The sequence below is a fragment of the Sphaerodactylus townsendi genome, linkage group LG04 (genome assembly GCF_021028975.2).
Source record: "Sphaerodactylus townsendi isolate TG3544 linkage group LG04, MPM_Stown_v2.3, whole genome shotgun sequence".
NCBI classification, from domain to species: Eukaryota; Metazoa; Chordata; class Lepidosauria; order Squamata; family Sphaerodactylidae; genus Sphaerodactylus; species Sphaerodactylus townsendi.
In genome coordinates, this window is record NC_059428.1 from 109,747,834 (window position 1) to 109,771,661 (window position 23,828).

The 23,828-nt window shown below is 41.2% G+C and overlaps 1 protein-coding gene across 15 annotated transcripts in view; it reads right to left on the minus strand.

Annotated features, from left to right (window-relative positions):
• The window catches only part of MYCBP2 (MYC binding protein 2), a 187,214-nt gene that overhangs the window by 11,322 nt on the left and 152,064 nt on the right, over positions 1 to 23,828 (minus strand). For 13 of the 15 annotated variants that reach the window (XM_048493684.1, XM_048493683.1, XM_048493682.1 and 10 more), the window contains 16 exons: positions 23,123 to 23,322; positions 21,501 to 21,650; positions 20,475 to 20,635; positions 20,094 to 20,250; positions 18,871 to 19,095; positions 18,378 to 18,443; positions 16,246 to 16,485; positions 11,897 to 11,995; positions 8,806 to 8,886; positions 7,988 to 8,254; positions 7,554 to 7,837; positions 7,145 to 7,241; positions 5,514 to 5,633; positions 3,697 to 3,798; positions 2,326 to 2,454; positions 2,100 to 2,232 (listed from right to left, as the gene is read on the minus strand). In XM_048493684.1, coding sequence (XP_048349641.1) covers positions 2,100 to 2,232; positions 2,326 to 2,454; positions 3,697 to 3,798; positions 5,514 to 5,633; positions 7,145 to 7,241; positions 7,554 to 7,837; positions 7,988 to 8,254; positions 8,806 to 8,886; positions 11,897 to 11,995; positions 16,246 to 16,485; positions 18,378 to 18,443; positions 18,871 to 19,095; positions 20,094 to 20,250; positions 20,475 to 20,635; positions 21,501 to 21,650; positions 23,123 to 23,322 — 2,511 coding nt within the window. The remainder of the gene's footprint in view (positions 1 to 2,099; positions 2,233 to 2,325; positions 2,455 to 3,696; positions 3,799 to 5,513; positions 5,634 to 7,144; positions 7,242 to 7,553; positions 7,838 to 7,987; positions 8,255 to 8,805; positions 8,887 to 11,896; positions 11,996 to 16,245; positions 16,486 to 18,377; positions 18,444 to 18,870; positions 19,096 to 20,093; positions 20,251 to 20,474; positions 20,636 to 21,500; positions 21,651 to 23,122; positions 23,323 to 23,828) is intronic. The other 2 variants (XM_048493685.1, XM_048493697.1) reach the window with 1 other exon arrangement.

Below are 23,828 nucleotides of genomic sequence, written 5' to 3' on the forward strand. Positions count from 1 at the left end.
TGGTGACAGTAGCTCTAAAACTGCACCCCTCATAGTCACCCAAAAAATTTCCCCAGATTCTGTGCTCTGTAGTGGCTGGCTGGCTCCATTGCAGCCAATGGGAAATTTCTGTGGGAGGGCTGTGGAGTGCACATTTCTCATGGTAAACCCACAAAACTTTCAGGGTGTCTTCAGGAGAGTCTCTTCATGACATCATCCAGGTTTGGTGACCATTGCTTCAAGGGGTTCAATGTTATGGGTAGGGTCCATCTCCCACTGCCCCCATAAGCAAAGTTCCTCAAACCTGGATGGTGTCATCCAAAGACTCTCCTGAAGATACCCTGAACATTTTGTGACTGTACCTTGATAAATGTGCACCCACAGCCCTCCACCAGAAATTCCCCATTGACAGCAATGCAGAAGTCACTGCAGAAAAAAGAATCTTGGGCAAATTTTTGGGGGTGCCTGTAGAGGCGCATTTTTAGACATATCAGCACCAAAATATCAGGGTATCATCAGGAGACTGTCCTGATGACACCCCCCAAGCTTGGTGCAGTTTGGTTTGGGGGGCAAAGTTATGGACCCTCAAAATGGTAGCCACCATCTCCTTAGCTCTCATTGGAAACAATGGGGGATAGGGGGCCCCCTTTGAGGGTCCATAACTTTGCCCCCCCCTGAACCAAACTTCACCAAACTTGGGGAGTATCATAGGGACAGTACTTGTATGATACCCTGAAATTTGGTGCCACTAGCTTTAAAAATTCCGGTTTTCATGTTTCACCGCTCCTGCACGTGAAGCCTGCTGGAGTGCGTGGGCAGTGACACCCGCAAACCAGCATTTTTAAAGCTAGTGACCTAAACTTTCAGGGTATCATCAGGAGACTATCCTGATGATACCCCCAAAGTTTGGTGCAGTTTGGTTCAGGGGAGCCAAAGTTATGGACTCTCAAAGGTGTAGCCCCCATCCTATCAGCTACCACTGGAAACAATGGGGGATAGTTGCACCCCTTTTGAGGGTCCATACCTGAACCAAACTGCACCAAACTTGGTGGGCAACATCGGGACAGTCACCTGATGATACCCTGATAATTTGGTGCCGATACATCTCAAAATGCGTCCCCTGCAGGCACCCCCCAGAAATTTGCCCAAGATTCTTTGTTCTGCAGTGACTTAGCTGTATTGCTGTCAATGGGGAATTTCTGGTAGAGGGCTGTGAGGTGCACATTTCTGAAGGTATGGTCACAAAACTTTCAGGGTATCTTCAGGAGAGTCTTTGGATGACACCATCCAGGTTTGGGGAATTTTGCTTCAGGGGGTTTAATTCTATGGGACCCAAAAAGGGTAGGGTCCATCTCCCACTGCCCTGAAGTAAAGTTCCCCACTACTGGATGGTGTCATCCAGAGACTCTCCTGAAGATACCAAAGTTTTGTGAGTTTCACTCATGAAAAATGTGCACTCCACAGCCCTCTATCAGAAATTCCCTATTGACAGCAATGCAGCTAAGTCACTGCAGAACAAAGAATCTTGTGCAAATTTCTGGGGGTGCCTGCAGGGGGTGCATTTGTAGATGTATCAGTACCAATATTTCAGTGTATCATCAGGAGACTGTCCTGATGATACACTCCAAGTTTGGTGCAGTTTGGTTCAGGGGGGCCAAAGTTATGGACCCTCAAAAGGGTAGCCCTCATCTCCTTAGTTCCCATTGGAAAGAATGGGAGATAGGGACACCCCTTTTGGGGGTCCATAACTTTGGCCCCCCTAAATCAAACTGCACCAAACTTGGAGGGTATCATCAGGACGGTCTCCTGATGATACCCTGAAATTTTGGTGCGGATATGTTTAAAAATGCGCCCCCTGCAGGCCGAAACGTGAAAAAACCCCCAAAAATAAAAACGCAATTCGGCTGGTGATCCGAATCCCATGGATTCGGATCTGTTAGGATTCGGACAGCTCAGATTCGGCCCCTGCTCGTCCGAATCCGTCCGAATCAGTGCAGATTCGGTAAAAATTCGGATTTGGACTGTCCGAATCTCCAACCCTACTGGAGAATAATGTTCTGTCTTATACTGGCATCAGTGCCCGACAGAGGATGAAAAAGGATGAAGTAAAAATCTCTCACCTGTTTGTTCTCTGAACTCCACCATTGCCTTCATGGTCTTTGAATCTGCCAAGGCCATTAGCCAAAACAATTTGGTTCTGCCACAGCCTTCGTGAAGGTCAACCTTGATAGCTTCTTCCTCCTCCTTGAATACCTGCCGGGTTTCACCAAAACAACATTCAATTTAAATTTAGGATGATGTTTGCATGTTTACCGTCCAAGTTTTTTTTTTCAACCCACTTCTCACCTGTCTTTGGTGTGACTTTGTACGTCGATGCAGGTGGAGGAATCGATCGCAGTCTGTACACAGATTCCCACAGACATTACACAAGATAATAGCAGCGGTTTCCCCATCATCATGGTTATCACACATAGGCTGAAAAAATTGAATTGTTCAGTCTATGGTTAAATCTTTTCTCCGTTTGAAAGGGGAGATTAAAGTATACTTGCATTTTTTTAATGCTACAAGATAACTCCAAGCAGAAACATATTTTTAAAAGGCTCCATAGAACGTTGAACATTAAAGAAGCAAAGGACATCATTTGCTGATTTCTCTGACCCCAATCATTTGTTTTTAAAAATGAATTGAGAAAGGGTAGGCAGCAGATTGGGGGCATTAAATCTTAGTCTGCCGTATGTTGTAACAAGCCAGCAAACATCTCTATATCAACTAATCAACTGAGGAATCCCTGATAATCTGCCATAGAAACTCTGCATATAGCAAAAGGCGAGGATACTCATTCAATTAGATCCACAGGGCAGTTTGGGTGTCAGCCAGAATGAATGGGTTGCATATCCTAATGTCTATACTTTCATGGCTATATATTATAGCTGAAGACTGTTTTTGGTGGGCAGATTGTCTTTTAGAGAAGCTTCTCTGCCACTAGAGATTTCCGCTTGGGAAAAGAATCCCTGTAAGCTTCCAATGAACCAACAGCACCCCAAGAAATACTCTGAAAACTAAAGTGTACAGACGTAGACAAAGACTCTGACATAATTATAGTACAAACTGCAAATAAAGGCTGAGAAGGGCAGCCTACAGGTCACTTGAGCCTTGAGAAAAGTTATAAAGTCATATAAAAATGTTCAGTGTCGGCACAGTCATCCTCCCAGCTGCCTTGGAAGACTCAATAAAAGGGCAAAAAAAATGACTACATTTTCCAAGACAGGCAGTCAACCACACAGGTGGCCAAACAAGTGTCTGAGTCTGTACTGAAGCTGGGTAAACAGCAGGAAAATACAGCAGCATATGTTTTATTGCTAAATGAATATTATAAAGTTTTAGACTGTTGAGTAAGTTTATGGCTGTGCTACGTTTCAGAAGTCTATAATTTGGTTTCCTAAGACTTCTTATTTTGACATTTAATTTTTTTTTAATGTAGATGGAACAATCAACAAAATTTCCAGCAAAACCCATTGGAGACCCCTTTTAAAAACACTTTGTTATCCAGCCGTTCTTCATGAACTGATCTCATGCACCCTGCAGCTGACCTTCCACGGCTGATGTATTTACTCTTAACGGATGCGAAGGGCTCTGGATCTGGTGACTTTTGCTCCCAATCTCAGTAAAACAGAACCTTGAAAAGAAACCAGAAATCGATTCCAGCATTTTCCTCACCATCTGTTTTTGCTGTCCATCCTTTCCCATCCACCTTCCAGAGGAGAGTCTATCTACATGGTCCTGGTCAAGCACACAAAGAGAGGCCAGAGCCAGCCAGAGCTATGGCAAAAAAGAAAAGACAGAAAACAAGAGCACAGTCTTTTAGCAACATACGGTGGGGAAGCCAAGTTAGCTGGCTGCAGCAAAATACAAAAAGTGGTTTTGTGACACTTAGAACACCACTAGATGGACTGTAGACACACTCTCATGGGCTACAGCCCATTTTGTCAGATGCAACTGGCCAAGAGGGCTCCAGTCCAGGAAAACCTATGCATCAACAAATCTGTCCAGTGTCACACCACGCTTCTTTTGTTTTAGCAACATATAAGCTTACGTTAACATCCTGGCAGAGTAAAGGTAATGTTTAACTAGCAGAAGTCTCCCTGCACTTTATTTTCTCTTGTAGCCTCTCTTTCTCCCTTGCTGTCTCACACATACACGCACATTCAGCAGCCCGTATCACCATTCAGAGCTGGCTTTCACTGCTTGTGTTTAGGTGAAATATACTCTGAAATGCCCTGCAGCTGATGCAATTCACTTGAGTTGCAAATGAATACGATGGTATTCTTATAATGTATTATTCTGACTTTTTGAACATTAATCAACAGGTTTTGTCTTTTCAGTAGGATCGCAGGAAGGTAGGTTGGTGTGTAGTCTTACATTTCTACCTTTGGGTATTTCTAAAAGTATGATTTGGTATAAAACAGTTTTTTTAAAAAAAATGGAAGGAAAAGCCAAGAATGTTGCATAGCCATGGAAGTTCTTTTTTTGTTATATGAATCAACATCAGTGGAATAAAGTTACTGTGCAACTAGGGACCCCAAGCTCTGAATTTAGTGTAACACTACAAACGATATGCTACATTTTCGAAACTTTTTATTTATTTTTATTATATTTGTACCCTGTTCTATTTCAGCCAAGGCCAGGCTTGGGCAGCTTGACCACATCACTTTAAAATATTCCAACAGTCACATTCGATAATTAAAACCAGCATTAAAAACAAAACAATAACAGATGGTGATATATCAATATCCAATGGAGCCTTAAGTCTATCAGATCTCCAACTCCCCTCGCTCCGTGATCCTACTTCTAATTTGTCAGAACAGGGAGAAGGGGGGATGGAATGAGACAGCTCTTCCCTGTTACTTGGATCCACACTTGGGGAAACAATAATGCATCTTCACAAGAGCTATAAGCCAAGCTTTAAAAGCGTTCAGATCCAAATTATTGTGCTCTTCAGTGAAAATGTATTTAAATTCAATATTCAATGTTTGTATTTACCTGCAACCTGTTTGTATTTGGTACCTGTTCTTAGTCTGCACTACATGATCATCTACATTCCCTCTCTACAACAGTGGAATCCAAATACTGAAACACATTGTTACAGTTAACTGTAAGGATTTAAAAAGAAACCATTTTTACAAAACACAACACTTATTCAATAGCACACATCTTCAACTGATGGATTGCATCTTAGGCTAATGTGGATCAATTACAGCATGATCTCCATTTTTTACTTTTTTGGGGTTTTTAGGAGAAAAAAACACACAGAAAAAATAGGAGAAAGGCAGAGCAACAGGAAAAAGGAAGCAGATAATAAAATCAATAGATATTAACTCACATTGCAAGTTTGAGTTAATGACAGGGCCCAAATTTGAAAGCACTGAAGACTATGACTCTGAAGAAGCAGTTGAAGGTGACATTAGATACAGCTTCCTTAAAACTCACTGCTTTATCACTATATAAGTATATTCTCTGAACAAATCTGTTCTTACCCGAGTTGTTGCAATGCACCGCACAGGAGACCTGTACTCTTCTTCCATTTTGGTCAAAGCAATGATTGTTTCAGCAATAGCATTTTTTGTTACACGGGACCAAGCTTCAGACAAGTGACCCTATGGAAGAGGGATCTCTTTATAATTTTTGCTTAAGTCACGAGGATTATTATCATTATTTACTCGATTTGGTACCCTGCCTCCTTGGCCAGAGACAGGGTCAGGACAGCTAACATACGAACTTTAAAACACAATCTTAAAACATGATATTAATAAATTAAAGGTTAAAACATCCTCAATAATTACCCTGATGGCAAATAACAGCATCTTGCCCACATCTCAGTCCCAACTCTCACTTTAATTTTATAGATCCTACCAGTGAGAAGAAAGGGGGGGGGGGGCATAAGCTGAGGCGCCAAAATGACACTATCTTGGACCAGGTGTTTTAGCTGCAAGCCTGGCAGAACAATTCAGTATTACAGGCCCTGCAGGATTTATTTATATCTCATAGGGCCCTGATATATGCCAGGAGTGAGTTCAACCTTGTGGGAGCCAGAGCTGAAAAGACTCTGGCACTGGTGGACAACAGCAGAAAGTCCTTGAGCCCAGGGACCACCAGTAAATTGCTATCAGAGGATCTGAGGGTCCTCCCTGGGCGATATGAGGAGATGCGGCCCCAAAGGGAAATAACAGGGGAGACCTTCATTTCGAGAAGTAAATGCCAGAAGAATTAGACGAGGCAAAAAGAGGGGGACAATGCAGGGGTTACACTCCCCCAACCTCAGCCAGGTATGCCCACACTCCCCAACCTCAGCCAGGTAGCATTCTTGCATATGCTACATCTCAGCATAAAATTGATGGCATCCAAGCTTAAGGACTCCCATTATTATCTACAGCTGCATCCCTCTATCATAGCCTCAAACCCCACAAAGCTTTACATCACAATTGATTTCAATTGCACAAGTATTAGGATGCATGGATCATTACTCTAATGAAAGTAATCTTTTTTTAAAATGCTGCTTGCATGGACTAACATTTATATCGATAACACTAAAAAGTCAAATTTGCAGCTGCTATACGAAGTCCAAAGTAAACGTCTAAGTCCTGAGAAGATGAAGGAGCTTACTGAGAGTCCCATGATCAATCCTGAAACCTTTTCTAATTGACAGGATATGCCAGTCTTAATTTAACACACATAACGTTTCATGATGGAAATCACAGATAGATTTTAGATGCCAGTTTTTTTCTATTACAATTTAGATGTCCAGAAAGTTATGCAGCAGCTTTCATAGTTGGAGATTACAGTTTGGAATTTTCACTGCAGGATATTATGTTTTCTCTTCTTCCTTATTATAGTTGGAGCCTTTGAGCTTTCTTCAAGCAAGAGGGAGGTAGGAGATTTCCCTTGATTCCTCTTCCTTGCTACAGCATGCATGGCATGGTGCATTTAATTATGGACTCCTCACTTTCAGAAGAGGTTTTGTAGGCCTCATGGGGAAGGGGCTGGTGGGGAGCAGGAAGGAAGGGAAAGATATGCCTCAGTGAGCAGAAAATATGTATCATTTCATCCTTTTCTGAAGAAAATGCAACCTTGCAATGTAGAAAAAGGAGCTACGCATTCTAGGACTTACTGCTGCCATGTCTTTAACGAGCTTGATAATGATCTCTGAAATCTGTGTTGGAGTTGAGCCCTTCATCCACCAATGGCTTTCACCTCGCCTAATATAGCTAGAAAGGAAAATTATTTTTAAAAAGCTATAAATAATCTGTGGGGGGGGGGGGGGGGGGAAGGAAAGCAAATGATTAATAACTTAAATCTGTTTCAGCCATACAGTCTTCCCAAGCAGATTCCAAGAACATAATTTTCAGGACATATTTCGAAGGGTGTAAACGAACAGTAGGAAAAGTGAGAAATCTTCATCAATTGTATTGAAAACCATTTATTTATATGTATTTTTATTTATTAAATTTATAGGCCGCCTCATCCCCGAAGGGCTTGATTTAACACTGTATGTTAAATCAACTCTGGTTTCTACTGACCTGGAGTTGAAAACCATCGGCAAAGTAACTGTAGTAACTCCTTTGCCAGCGGCAGTACCCGCTGTACCGGTTATGGTGGTTCCTTTGGCCTTGAGCTGTACCGTGAGAGCTTTGGCAATGCATCCTAAGAACATGTCCAAGATCCCCAGCTTGTTCCAATCTCCCTTCTCTGTTGAATGAATGATATCACTTATGTCTGCTGGGGGTAGGGACTTGACCCCTATGATACTAGCCAAGCGACTAGGAGTGACCTCTGGCAGCACCCGCCTCAGCAAGGAGGTGACCTAGGAAAAGAAGTGAAGCTAAGTTAGTTTTTCCCAGTCAGAGTCAAAGCTTCAGTAAAATTAAGTGCAACAGGTTTTTAAGCACAGATAAAGTGCAAATTTTAAAAAGGACGATCAAGACTACGCATCACGCTTTAATTCTACACTAACCTGCCTCTGCACCCGGGGAGAAGCAGTGTGCAGCAGCGAGAAGAGATCTTGAAGCAAAGTTAGTTGCTGAGCCAAATACTGACGTCCTACATTGGAGCCACTCAGTGCCAGCACCATAGACAGCAGCTCGAAACAATAGGCATCAGAGGAGGCATCTTCATCATTGGGTTGAGAGTTGGCATTCTCTTTGCTGGAAATCGCATGCTCCCATTCTTCACGCACACGGGTTGCTTCCATTCGGATAGCCTGTACAATATGAGCGCAAACCTAAGAAGGGGAAGAAAACAGGCACAAGAGTCAGGGGAAAAAACTACAGCCAGACACATGATGACTCCAATGTAAACCAGAAAGGAAGTAGATTTGCATTTCCTTGTAATCTTTACACCAACTATAACAGCTTCCTTCAAGCTGGATATCTACAGACATGTCTTTCAGCAGGTTCACTAAAACATGTCATTCAAGGGATCAAAGAAAAGGCTAATTCAAAGTACGTTTTGCAGTGGACAAGTGGGACACCTTGATTTCTTTGCATGCCTTCAAGTCTCACCAGTACACTGTCCTTTTAGGTTTGCTACAAAGAGTCCCCCTCTTTTAAGTAAATGCAAAGGATTTGGGAGAGAATTTGCTTGCTTCTATGTGGCCATCCCTTCCTGATTTTGGAACAATCTGAGATAAAATGGATGCAAACTCCACAACTGTTCTGGACATACACATAGGAAAAGCATAATGGTGGGAGTATGCTCCCTAGTTTGGACACCATGAATATAATTGTCTGATTGCAAATATGTACGGTGTAAAAGAATATTATATCTACAAACCTGCTTTTGCAAATTTGTCAGTTTACTTCTGCTGAATATGATTCCAACCATGTGCTCTTTTAGATCAGCATCTGAAGTTGCCTTTAAATAAAAAATAAATGAGGTGAGCATGTTTCACTTTTTGATTTCTCTACTGTGAAAATCTAAGCAAAGGAACATGTTTAACACCCCCTTCCCAATAGTATGTACAGTAATACTTAACCAAAACAAATCCATGGTTACCCCATGTCCCTAGGCAGATACACCTCTGAAACGGCTAGATTGCCCTGTACCCTTCTCTCTCAAATGTTAACTCAATCTTAAACCTCCCGTCTAACTATTAAAGGTCATCAGCCTTCCAGAGTTTCACTGTTCTGATAGTCCAAGCTCATCAAGAATTGGAATGCGCCTGTTTTAATTTTATCAGCACAGTACAAAACTCATAAAGTCTTGGATGCTCCCAAGACTTAACCCAATTCAATCAATTTCCATAGCATTGTTGGTGCCTGGGAATGGAACTTTGCTTTTTCTCAGGAAGAATGCCCCTTTTACCATCGCCAGAGGGCCAATTTTTCCTATAACTGGACCCCTGAAATTCATGACAAATTACCCTTGGATGTTCCTCCTTGCAGCACTTTTCTTGCTCTTCTTGGACCTCTTCACTTCTAGAATGATAAATATCACCCTCCCAATACTTGGACCTATCCCTGGTATTGCTCACTTCTGTATTTTCCTAGGATCCTTAAAATCCTCTCTCTGTGTGTTTTCAACTTGCAAATGTATTTTTATTATTTTTAATCAATAAAATTGTAACCCTGTTCCTTTCAGTCCTGGTTTTGAGTGGACTTCTGTATAAATTAGTGATTTCCTTATTTGCCTCTTTCATTGCAGGTCTGTTCCCAGCTAATTCCCAACATCTTTCCTGGTGCCTGTGAAGTGTTTTAGAAAGCAGAAGAACAGATGGGACTTTTCCCCAGAAAGACTTTGATTAGTCATTGGAAATTTGATTGCCTGTGTAGATTTTTAAAAACACTGTTTTGGCAACATCTGAAAACAGAGGACAAGAATCTTTACTACGCTGTGCCTATCGTGCGGTTTCAGATTTTCAAAGCTGCTTGCAAGCTTATAAAGGTGGTGGACCCCTGACCTAGCATATCTTCTACAGGATGGAGCATTAATCATCACCTGGGGGACTTGTATAGCATCTACAAATTACAGGAAGAGCTAGTTAGGACATATACAGACTAGCTGTTTAATTTAGAATTGTCATGATTCATTTTAAGTGGAAAATTTACACATTGCTGTTGGTAACCTACTGCAGTTTAGTTTGAGCTGTAATCTAGACACTTTACAGACTTCCTTTGTATTTCCCCTACTTTGAATGAAATTGCAATGCTAGCTTACTGTTATGGCGCAACAAAGTCGCCTGGTAGAAGGCCTTAGTTGTTGAGGATTATTGGTATTAAAATACTCCGTAATTGAGTCCTTTTCTCCCCTTAATTTTTTAAACATGTCTCTGTTATCATTACAGTGTATCTCTGTAACTGAAAACCAGGCAGCAACAAAATTACCAGCTTGATGTGCGAAGAATTAAAAGAAGAGAAGGACCAGCAAGAGCCAATCCTCACAAATCTGTTTAATTCAAAGGCACGGAAAATACATTCTTTGGCATTGCATCCTCCAGTTTGACTGGAAGGATGACAGAGGAAGGATAAATGAAGATAGAGTGTGGGCGTGCGGTAAATTCCAATATAACCCATGTTAAGGCAGTGGGGAGATTAGGATGGCAATCTTGGATTTGCAGGACTAGATCTACACCTGGATTTCATGGATTGGATCCAACTAGCTTTTCAACTGGTGGAAATGGTTCCCACTTGGATCACCAAAAAAGGCAGTGCTAAAGATAATAAAACCATATGGACAAAATCTGTGTGGAGCAAAGCCTGTGGAAAGAAAAGAAACTGGCCAAGATTGTGTAAAAAAGCTTGCTGCATCAAAACCCTTGCACTTTCAATGTCCATCAACAGGAGCTGCTATTGAATTCAAAGGTACAGATACAAAGTGTGTATTTCTCGGCCTTTGAATTCAGTAGATTCTGGAGGGCTGTTTCTCATCCTTTCTTCCTGCCTTCCCCTTTAAATGCCTCATGCAGAAGTTAATTTTGTTGCTGCCTAGGTTTCCAGCTCCACAGGTGTACTAAACACCTAGGGCTTACTCTGCAATATGGTGTACTAAACACCATAGGGCTTACTCTGCAATAAACCTGTGTTGTGTATTGCTGTTTGTGTAATTATAGGATATTAATACTCAGATATACATATGGCCTTCATATAATGGATGCTGAAGTGATAACAGATTGGCAAATCAGTGTCAAAGTTTAATCAATGCTGAACCCAAAACATGTGCAATCTCTTGGATTATCATTAACATAGGAATAGAACATAGAACATAAGAACAAGCCAGCTGGATCAGACCAGAGTCCATCTAGTCCAGCTCTCTGCTACTCGCAGTGGCCCACCAGGTGCCTTTGGGAGTTCACATGTAGGATGTGAAAGCAATGGCCTTCTGCGGCTGTTGCTCCCAAGCACCTGGACTGTTAAGGCATTTGCAATCTCAGATCAAAGAGGATCAAGATTGGTAGCCATAAATTGACTTCTCCTCCATAAATCTGTCCAAGCCCCTTTTAAAGCTAGTTAAAAGGAATAGTTTTTCCTTTCCTGTTCAATTTAGTGGAATCCCTTCGTTGGTTGTTAGAATAAATCATTCAGCTTTTACCACAAAAACAGATTTGTTTGGGTTTTACTTGCGCTGATAGGGCCTCTTCCAGTTATTATGTTTTATTTTAACAAATTAAAGGTTTAAAAGTTATAGTTCCTACTATGAAACATGGCCAAAAATTTTCCAACTGTTGGCACAAAATTTAATTATTCCAAGAAATCCGTGTAGCCTCAGAAACTGAATGCACAGTGTTTTAAAGCTATGTGTTGGCAGCAGAGCTCTGTTAAGGACTATCTGGTTAAGTGGGGAGGAGTCAGGTCAGCAACTTCAGGATTTAACAGAACTAGAATTATGAGTTTTAGAACCATAGTAATTGTAGAATACAAATAAATACATTGTGTACTTTTTCTTCTCCTTCGGGTGAAGACAGCAAAGCTTTCTCTTCTTGTTCTGGGGTTGGCTCAGCATCTCCAGATATCAGCTTTCCAAATACCTGTTAAGAGAACACAAAGGACAATGCATCATAGTTGTTACTGATCACCTTTCAAACCACTGCACTACAGGGTTAAATATTTCTATGCACCATTTGCAGCTGATGATATCTAACTGCTAAAAGCCTTTGAATCATGTTATACCTGAGCTGAATGTGTGTACACAGTGCTCTCAAATTGCTTCCAACTTATTGAAACCCTATGAATAATGTCCTCCAAGACATCCTATTGTTAACAGCTTTGCTCAGGTCTTGCAAGCTGAGGGTTGTGGCTTCCCTGATGGAGTCAATCCATCTTCTTTTGGGTCTTCATCTTTTTCTCCCACTTTCACTTTTTCCTGTCTCTTCCACTGACTCCTGTTTTCTCATAATGTAGCCAAAGTACAATAGCCTCAGTTTAGTCATTTCAACTTCTAGGAGAATTCAGGCTTGCTTTGATAAAGGTAGTTCAGAACTTCCTTATTTGTCATTTTGGAGGTTCACTGTGTCTGTAAAACTCTCATTTCAAACACTGAAAATGAATCAGCTTTCTTCCTGCCAGCTTTCTTCACTATCCACCTTTCACATCCATCGATTTCGAATACCTTTAATGGCATATAAACCGCATATACATCACAAATTTAAAACAAGTTTTACAATTTCAAGCGCATTGAAATAACACCGTTTAAAAATTTAGCCACCGCTTCCAACAGATCAAGGTTGTGGCTATTTAAAAGATATATAACCTTCTGATCATCTGTTATGCCTTCACTTCCGTACAGGGAGGGGATTATATGCTTCTTCCTATCTTTCTCATAAAGGGAACAATTCAACAGCATATGAGATACTGTTTCCACAGAACCCATGCCACAGGGGCATTTCCTTTCTTTGTGTGGAATACCAAGATGACGTCCCTGGCTAAAGGAAGAGGGCAAAGCATTACACCTAGCTAAGGTGATTGCTCTATGCACCGGGCCTCAACCAGGAGGTAGAGGTACCGGGCTGCAATTAACCTATCCACCGGTATTCCCAGAGAGATCGGGGAACAGGTTTTATTGGCTTCCTCTAGCATCTGTTGGAACTCTCTATCAAAAGTCTCTTCTTGATAGCCCCATAGACCTCCTGCTCTGTTAGCATCAGCAGGTCCTCTAAGGAAATACCCAGCTCATTGAGTTTGGCTTCGATTTTAGCCCACCATTGGGTTGTGTGGAGGATGGTACGTCCCTGGGATGTGTAGTCCCGTTCATCTCGATTGAAACAGATCCTGGCCCAAAACTTGAATGTTCGACACCAGGCCAGAGTTTCCAGTCGATGCTGACCTGTTTCTAAGCACAGGACCAAGATATGGGACAGAATGGGGCAAGCCAAGGATTTTGTACAGAAAGTGCGACTGAATTCTTTCAACCTCTCTGCTCCATGCCCCTATCCAGATGGGAATCCCATAAAGGATTTGTTGGCTCACTTTGGCATTAAATACTCTCAATGTCAGCAGGGATGTATCCTCTGCCTTTCCCATAAAGGAAGCGTATGATGGCTGAAGTACTTAATCTAGCGATGGAAATGGCCCGATTCCTATGAGATGTCCAGGAGGCCCTATGATGGTAGGTGAGCCCTAGGTATTTATACGACTGCACCTGCTCAAACCTACTGTGGCCTACCCGCCAGATGGTGGCTTTCCATTTATGGGTAAATACCACAATTTTAGATTTATCTAGGTTGAGTTGCAAATCGCTGAGTGTGCAGTATTCTATGCAACGCTCTAGGGCTCTCCTTAATCCAACTCTTGTCGTGAAAGTACAACTGCATCATCGGCAAACAGAAGCAGGGGTATAGAAGTTGAGCTCCAGAGTTGGACTATGTACTTGGGCCTCACTTGAGTGAGGAAGCTAGATCGTTAATAAAGAGCTTAAAGAGTGTAGGGGCCAATACATGCAGCCTTGTTTCACTCCTTTAGTAACTGGAATTTGTGGGGTTAACAATCCCTTTATGTTGCATCTCACATGGCAGTAAGTATTTGTGTGCAGAATCTTGATTAATTCGAGCAACCTTTGACTCTATACCTTGGCTACTGAGTTTCCTCCCAGAAGTCTCTCTATTAATAGAATCAAATGCACTCCGGAGATCGATAAAGGCTGCATACAAGGGGCTCTTTTTCCTCTTGTATTTGGTTATCAAGCAGCTTAACACCAGGCAGTGGTCAAGGGTTGACTTGCCCCTTTGGAATCCAATCTGTTCCCTCCCTATGACATTTCTATCAACAATCCAATCAGTTAATTTCCCAAGGAGGTATTTGGCATAGAGTTTGCCCAGAACTGAGAGTAGACTGATCGGTCTATAATTAAGAGGACTGGCAGGGTCCCCCCTTCTTATAGATAGGGATGATAATTGAATAGTTCCACACAGTGGGGATTATACCTGTTAGGTTAACCGTGTTAAACAATTGTGCCAATATAGGTGACCACCATTCCCTGAATACTATAAACAGCTCTGGTAAAAGAGTATCAGGGCCGGCAGCTTTACCACATTTAAGTTGACTTATAAGTTTCCCAATCTCAAGGGGGGATACTGGGGGCCAGGGGTTATCAGAAGGTAACACTTGGGCCAGAGAGGAATGAAGATTCTGGCCCTCCCCCATTGTTTCTAAAAAATACTCATACCATTGCGTTCTTGAGATGCTGGAAGGAAGGCTACTATTCTCTCTAAGCCCACCAGTGACTATTTTCCAAAATCTTCTGGAGTCATTGTCCTGTATTGATTGAATCAGGGCTTTCCAACTTTGATCAATTGCCTCTTGTTGGTTAGTCCGCAATTGCGATGCTAATTGGGATTTTAATGTAAAGTAAATTGCGGGCAAGCTATCCCATTTTTTGGATTTTGTAGTTTTTATAAATTTCCCGCAGTGAGTGTTTTATAGCCATACTCCTACAGCAGAATTCCAACCTGCATGGAGATTTATTGGACGAGGATATAATCTTGTGTTGAGGCTGTTGGATTAATTCCTTGATTTTTTTTGTGATATTATCAAGCTTTAAGACCGTCTCTTCTGGGAGGGAAACACTTAACATATCCAGCCTCAATTGCTTCAGCTCATGGGAGCTGAGAAGCTGTGTAATTTTATACTCCAATGCCTCAGACCATCTAGCTCTGGGAAGTAAGTGATTTAGCGAACTCCCTTCAACTGCCGGCTGAGGATGAAGAAGAGTTTTAAATTGAAGTATAACTGAAAGAGGCAGATGATCGCTTAAATGGTGGAACAATACCTGGAAGTCACCTACATATTCAAAAAGGTTGGGAGATATTAAAATATAATCAATCACACTGCTCCCCTTCCTACTAACAAAGGTTGTCTCTCCAGCGCTACCAAATTGGGAAAGTCCATTTAATATGCACAAATTTGTCTGTATAGCTAAGAAGATTAATTCTTTCCCAGCTATATTTGAGTTATTATCTTTAGAGACCCTGGGAAGTGAAAAAAAAACCAGGGAAGGGTTTCAAGTTCAAACCCCACTGATGTAACCAGGGCAGACTCGTTACCTCCATTCACATCCATACATAGTAATGAGGAATATTATGGTATGAATAATCTTGTTCTTGGTTGTCACTGAAACATCCTTATATTTAGGAACTATTCATAATAAAAAGTTTGCTGAACTCTGATTTCACCAATTGAGATATTTCTAATATTACAAGAGCAGAACTGAGTATCAGCAGGTCTTTCACAATTTTTACTGCAAACAACGTATCAGCACTAGCTAAGGTCATGATTATTACAGGTTGGATGTTCATGGACTACAATTCATGGACTACAATTCCCACCAGCGAATTGGCCATGCTGGCAGAGGCTGATGGGAATTGTAGTCCATGAACATCTGGAGTGCCATAGGTTCACCACCATGGCAGACATATTCTCCACTCCAAGAATATGAGATTGAAAATCAAGGTGCTGAAGACTAAAGAATGTGTTTTTAAGCATGCAAACAATGGATAACATTAAGAACAAAAAAATTTACAGTGTGGAAGCAATGGTCCCTTTTAGAATGCTATACTAACCAAAGATTCGAAGCAAGAAAAGGAAGTTTTATTTTTTTAAGAAGCCACTTTCACTATTTTTACATTCTACCTTTCCCTAAAAGTATTCAGGGTGGCACTCATTTGGTTCTCTGTCGCCTCCTAAGCCAAGCAGGTCCAGACTTTAATTCTAAGCAAGATGAAGGTTGTTACCTGACCTTTCAGATAATGGTCAGATATACAGTGCCCAATGTGAATTGCCTCACCTGAGACGTAATGAGTCTGAAGACTCGCAGGGTTTCAGCTTCACAGTTCCTCTGCTGAGCTACACTTGCCGAGATCTGGCCGGCTATTTTGATGCTTTCTCCGTCCTTCCATCCCAGCACTTTCACTTGCCTAACTCTCAGGGTGTTCTCTGGTCCTTTCAATTCAATTTTGATGATGTGATTATCCCCTCCAGGAAGTTCACTTGTTACCCAGCCAATGTGCCTTGAATCCAAGTCAGCCTGGAGAATACAAACAGAAGCACACAGATCTGAAAACACACACACAAGCAGCAGGTGCAAAAGGTCTGGTTTTATGGGCAGATTTTGTGCTGTACCTAAGGAAAATGGCATATAAAAACTCAATTTTGCAAAATGCAGCAGCCAACATGCGGTAGCCAACATGCGGCAGCCAGGCTCCTTTCTGGAGTGCGAAGTGGAGACCGGATTACTCCGGTCCTGTACTAACTCCACTGGCTGCCGACCGAGTACTGGATCACGTTGAAAGTGTTAGTGTTGACATTTAAGGCTGTGAGCAATCTTGGACCTGCACACCTATGGGACCACCTCTCTCTGTATTGCCCCATTAGGTCCTGTGCTCGTCGGAGGGAAACCTACTGGAGATTCCTGGCCCAAAGGAGGTCCAGGTGGCTTCCACGAGGGTCAGAGCTTTCTCAGCCCTGCCCCCTGCCTGGTGGAATAAGCTCCCCAATGAGATTAGAGCCCTGCAGGACCTGAATGAGTTTTCCACCAGGCATTTCCATCTAGCTATCCGGCCTGACAGTTATCATCACCAGCCTCCCATGGGTGTAGTAGGGGGTGAATTTTTAGTGCCATCTGTTAGTGTTTTAATGTTTTAATGCTGATTTCTGTTCTATTGTTGTTTTAATTTTGTAATCTTTTACTGTTGTTGCCACCCTGAGCCCTGTTGCTACTTCAAAACTAAGAGCATGCAGAGGAAGGAAAAAATCTGACTATGAAGGGTTAATTCCTCATAGACCCTGTGCTGAGAGTGGGTGGAATTCAGAACTCAATCAGAACTGCTGACAGGTTCTGAGTCAAAGCTGTATAACAACAAGAAAGTCTATCTTATTTCAAAGAATTTAGAAATCTGTAGAAAACTGAAATCTTGTCAAACAGCTAGATGCCATCTGAGCTGTACTATTAAGAACATATGCCTCTTTCCTTCTCACCAAAGTTCAACCCACCTTTATTCTGTTCCCCTAAGGCAGTGGTTCTCAACCTTCCTAATGCCGTGACCCTTTAATACAGTTCCTCATGTTGTGGTGACCCCCAACCCTAATATTTATCCATTTTACAGATGGAGAACACTGATGCAGAGAGTCTTGGGTGACCCCTGTGAAAGTGTCGTTCGACCCCCAAAGGAGTCCCGACCCACAGGTTGAGAACCACTGCTCTAAGGAGTTTAATAAAATTCTACTGTTTGATGGCTGAACTATGAAAATCCTCTAGCATGATCACCTCTGAGAACAAACTCAGGAGAGGAAAATGGGGGAATCATCACAGTTCCTCAAGCTGGCTCAGTTATACATTAATTTTAGTGAGGTAAGGGGTGGGGAAACTGAATAAATCCCCAAGGAGATTATATACAGTACAGCTGACTGGAGAGATGATTAAAATAAGTGAATTACAGAAGAACTGGCGAACATTCCATCTATGGGTATCGGGGAGTTGGGAGATTCACACATACTTGTTCATCATTCACCAGCTGTAGCATCAAGTCAAGGGATGCATGTGTGAACAGCTATCTCCACAGATTTAACGTCAAATCAAGGTCCAATTCCAACACTGGACTATGTAAACAAATTATAAACTTATATATGATGTACCATGAAAAGATAACCATTTCTTCTACAGGGCTGGAGAGCTAGGAATGTCCAGAAATCCCTGACCTATACAATAACCTATAGGCAGTGGATAAGGGACATGAAACTAAATATAAATGAAGGACAGATATCCATTCTTTCCCCACGTTGTTTCCTCCATTGGCATAGTACAGAAAACAAGCAAAGAGGTCTTGTGTTCATTTAAGAAGAGTGACTTGTAAAACAAGCATCTCATAAACCTTCGGATACATGCCACTCCTATAGGAAATAAAAGGCTCAGTTACTTACCTGTTTTATTCTGCAAAGATCTTCTACTGTTTTGCCAGTTAAAAAAGTCATTGAAGTAACTTTGTTCTGCCAACAAGAAAAAAGTCAAGTGCTTTAAAACTATCTGATTCAGAGTAAAATAAACTACATGAATAAAAGTCCCTTTTTATTGAGAACTAAGGAAAGCTAACAGTGGAAAAACACCTGGCAAAAGATAAAAAGTAAACTGTTTTGCTCAGGACTTGACGTATCTGTAGATTTCAGCATTTTTGTTGCATGCAGCATAGCATTTTGTTGGAGATTTAAATCATCTAAAACTGTCTTTCCCATTGGCACCTGTGAGCTCAAACATAATCAACGCATGAAGTTGTCCCTCACTAGTAAGTGAATTATCCAATCCTTCTTTACCAAATCTTTTATTTTAAGAATCCTGCTATGCTATCTTGAACTTTCCAGAGGAAAAAATGTAAGCTCTAATATTTTTTGCTTTAACAGAATTGGGTTGAAATCCTACCCCAAGATCCCGTGAGTTGTCAACATGAACAGACACATAACGAGCATTGATTCCTTTGACACAGTTAATCGTGATATTTTTAGTCTTGTTTTTATCTTCATCTCCTGATTCCCAGAAGGTTTCAGTTGATCCATCTGTCAAGCTGCCGATCATGGCAGGTCGGCTTGATGTTTTAATATCAACGATGCTGGTCAGGTCTTTTAAACAAACCACTATACAGGATTCCTACCAAAAGAATGATGTTTCAGAGTCAAAGAGGCAATAAAAGTCAACAAATACCAGTTACTACTATACACAAACCCATGAAGTTCACTGTGTGACCAGTCACCCACACAGTCTAACCTACCTTACAAGGTTGCTGTGAGAGTAAAATGGGGAAGGGAGACCTGTGCACACTGCCTCAAGCAGCATGGAGCAAGGGCAGGATGAACATGCACTCCATTGGACATACAGAGAAAGGTAAAATTCATAATGAAAAAAGCTAGACATGTTTGTCATGCTAGACAAAGAAGAGAAATAAACGGTGTGGAGTGTTTTTCTCCCTTTAGTTTACCCCTCTCCTTTTTCACTTAAATGTGCACATGACAATTTTAAGAAGAAGAAGAGTTTGGATTTATATCCCCCCTTTCTCTCCTGTAGGAGACTCAAAGGGGCTTACAATCTCCTTGCACTTCCCCCCTCACAACAAACACCCTGTGAGGTAGGTGGGGCTGAGAGAGCTCTCAAAAGCTGTGACTAGCCCAAGGTCACCCAGCTGGTGTGTGTGGGAGTGTATAGGCTAATCTGAATTCCCCAGATAAGCCTCCACAACTCAAGTGGCAGAGCTGGGAATCAAAGGTGGGTTCCTCCAGATCAGAGTGCACCTGCTCTTAGCCACTACGCCACTGCTGCCTAAGTAGAATATAAGCAAGGTAACAAAGTAAGGAAAATATAATGAATGGGGAAAAATGGTGAATTTTTAAAGACTTTTCAGTTTCCTTTAAAGAACTGACATAGAGGCTCTCCTATTAACACTGTCATAGAGTGGACCAGGACCAGGTGAATCTACCTGAAGCTACCAAACTAAGATTTCTGAATAATTAGAAGGGGGAAAAAAAGCACCTGTGAATACAAATTATTTCATCAAATTATACTTTCAGTGGTTGTATGCAGATGGCTATATATTTATACTCTCCTCCATATACTTATTTACAAGTTTGATGATATTTGAAGGTAAGACTTGCCTGGCTCATAACTTCAAACCCTGACTGTACGCTGATGCTAAAACTTTCTTCACTATCTCCATCATCAGATTTGGACAGGATGTTGTTAATGTGGTGAAAGACATTGCTCTGGTGAAGGAACTGGTGGTCTGACTGCTTGAATTTGAGGCTCCAGCATCTGAAAAAAAATCACTTTCTTCAATTCAAAACAATCCATGCAAACATCATGAGAGTTTATATGATCATAGAAAGACAGTCCCAATGTGTTACACTGAAGCCACGAAGATTGCTTGCTTGCTGCACAACAGTTTCAGTGGTTTTCTGGAACGTACCCTACAACTCCACTCCACTCCTGGTAGTATACTCCTGCAATGGAAGAGCTGTTGTACAAGCAGGACATACCTCAGAGCCATCTGTTGCAATGAACTTCCACTGGGGAGGGACATCATGAGGTCAGAGATCGTCTGGAGCAATCGGTGGAATGTGTGGGGTAAAGGATGTGCTGCTTCACCAGCAATCACTATGTCAGATAGTGGATGTTCACAGACTCTGGTATCCTTTTCCTGCACATTTAAACAATGTGTTATAGTTCACTGTCCTTTTAAACAAAGATTCAGTAGCTCTGCATAAACACAGGCTTACAGTCTGCACTTCCTATAAGAAGCCTTTTCAATTATCTTCCCAAGTCTCAGAATAAATTGGAATGTAGATTTAATTACATTACTATAAACATTCACACTGATTTTGAAATTGCCAAGATGTATCCATCCTGTTTAGATCATGATGGGTGTTGGCTGATAAATTCAAGGAGGAATGGGTGAACAGCTGTTTGACCTGACTGCAAAGGGGAACCTTTGTTCTTCTGATAAACAGAAAACTGGGGGAAAATGCTTTTTTCCCCCATTTGATTTCACTGAATTGCATGGGTCTTTGTCTTAATTATTGCCAAGTGGATAATGGGGATCCTTACAAAAAGAAGGCACAAAAATTTATAATAATTGATTTGTATCCTATCATCTCCGAAGCAGAAACCCATGGCACTCTTGAAAAATAATTTGCAATTGAAATATCCTAAGTATAGTGATTACTAGAGAAAAAGAATGCCTAAAGAAGACCCTGAAAATTCAAACCACAAATAGTCCATTATAGGGAGCCTTCAAATCTTATTAAATATGGGAAAACATCATTTATATTTTTTCCTTCTTACTCAATTCATCAGTCCTGCTACATTACTTCTTTTGAGATCAATACCAATTTCTGGAACTTCAGATGAAAAGTACTCCTTCATGGACTATGCTAAAAACTGGATAATACTAATTGCTATATTTTCTAAAACTACATATTAATGAATAATTCTAAACAGATCACAGCAGCACACACTATATGGAGATGAATAGTGAGGACCTTGCAAATGTTGTCCCTACTTACCTGTTCTGCATTTTCCTTATTTGCTTTGTTCTCCTCATCCTCCTCTTCCTCTGGCTCTACTGGAGCAGGAGTCAGAGAAGCCACAAAATGCCACAGAATATCATGGAGAGATGTTGTTTGAATGACGTTACAGAGAAGCCAATTAAAAGCCTGCAAATGAAAGTGGAACAGAGGGAAAGTTCAAGAAAAGCTGTCACATTTTACAAGGTAAAATGATATTTTGTCAAAAGTAAGTGCAGATTGGACAGTTCGTTGTAGCAAGACAGAAAACTGCCCTTATATGGATTCTGCATATTCCCTTCAATACATATTCCCATGGGTTTCTGCAGTTAACTGGCTGAGGTTGGAAGCAATAAGGAAAACAAAAAGATAATTAACGGGAATGGATTTAAAGGTGGATCTGAAAGGCAGTTCATCACCTAAAATCCACACGGAGCTGAATAGATCGCCTAAGATAGAAATGGTCTGATCCACTGATGATTGGAATGAGTTCTATACATGGCTATTAATTGGACTTATCATTAAAGAAAAGGTGCAAGATGCTGACAATTATATAAACACTGCTAAGGTAAAGGAAATGGAAAAGAATGGAAAAGAAATGGCATTCTAGATAACAGGGCATCTTACATGGCAAAGCTATGCAGAGTGTACCTTAAAACTACTGACATCAATGGAGTCATTCCAGATAAGTTGGTAAATCTAACACAGTCCAAGAAAGGAGCAATGGATGGCAGCTGCTCACCCTCGATGATAATAATTCAGAAAACAGAATGGGGTTGGGGCAGATAAAATGCTACAGATGATCTGACCCCCATGCATTATTGAGAAGCAAAGTGTCCCCTCACTCTTTGTCACAACCATTCTAATTAATTATGCACTAAAGATGGTAGGACAGGGACAGACAAACCACTTTTAGCTGGTTCTGGTGGGTTTTCCGGGCTGCGTGGCCGTGGTCTGATGGATCTTGTTCCTAACGTTTCATCTGCATCACAGAGGGAAGTCTGTTATAAACTGTGTCCAGACTTCCCTTATAACAGACTTCTCTCTGTGATACACCTCTGAAGATGCCAGCCACAGATGCAGGGAAACGTTAGGAACAAGATCCACCAGACCACAGCCACACAGCCTGGAAAACCCACCCAAACCAGTTGAATCCGTCCTTGAAAGCCTTCAACAATACATTAAGCCACATTTAGTCTGCAATTCTAAAATGCTGGGTCATCACAGTGACCATGGATTTTTCTTTTCACTCCGCAGAGTGCTTTCTTCTCTCAATTCTATGATAGGACTTTCTGAACCCCTTCCCTTCCCATCGCCCTCCCCTCCTTCAGACTGCTTTTTCCCTCCACTATTTTTTTGCTACTCATACCATATCCTCTGAGGATCTTATGTCATGGCTTGAGCCAAAAAGAAAAGCTAGATATAAATCTTTTAATAAACAAACGTAATAAATACAAGCAGAGAGTGGAGGCTGCAGGAATAAATTCTATTCAAAATATACTGGAACACATTCCTGATGGTCTCATGCTTTGTCATAAGAAGAGTAACACAGATGTGTTCTTGACTAGCAATACCATTACAGGAGAATAACACTGATGTTAATTAATTAAAGCATTAAATACCTCCATAGCAAAAACCCGGCATGCTGATTTTCTTAAAGCTTGTTTCATTGCAATTTCAAGTCCTTCCAAGTCATGATGTTGGATTACAAATGCCAGAACAGGCCACTGGAAATTTCTCTCTCCTTTGGAAAGAGAGCTGTGGGCGGAGATTAACCGAGAAAGTTCAGGAGATGGATGTCTCAGGAGAGAGGACCCCACTTCTATTTAAAAGCATAAAAATATGTGCACATTAGATGGTTAAACTTTTGTTCCACACCTATGCAAATGTTAGTATATTAGTTTAAAAAAAACAGAAACTGTACAAATGTTCTGCTCTGGTACTCAATAATTTCACGCTGTGGACTGATGCCATGCAAGGATACATTTTGGACAAACTATGCTCTGAAAACCACTTGGATTTCAGACTTCAATTCTGTATCATTCTGGGTGTTCATTTACAATTCTGATCCAATGGAAACAAAAAAGTTGACATGCCATCAGCACCAATGCTTAACAGATTACAAAGCCATTTTGTGAAGTGCACTTGTAAATGTGGGTTACAGCAGAGGTACAAAAATAGTGTGATTAATTCCAAGCACCTCAAATTCTTTGGATTTTTGTTTTTGAAGCAAAAGTCCATCATGCCAGCATATGAGGGACAATAGATATATCAGGGGGTAGTTGTCTATTGTTGGAACAAATGCTAAAAACAAACAAATTCACTCAG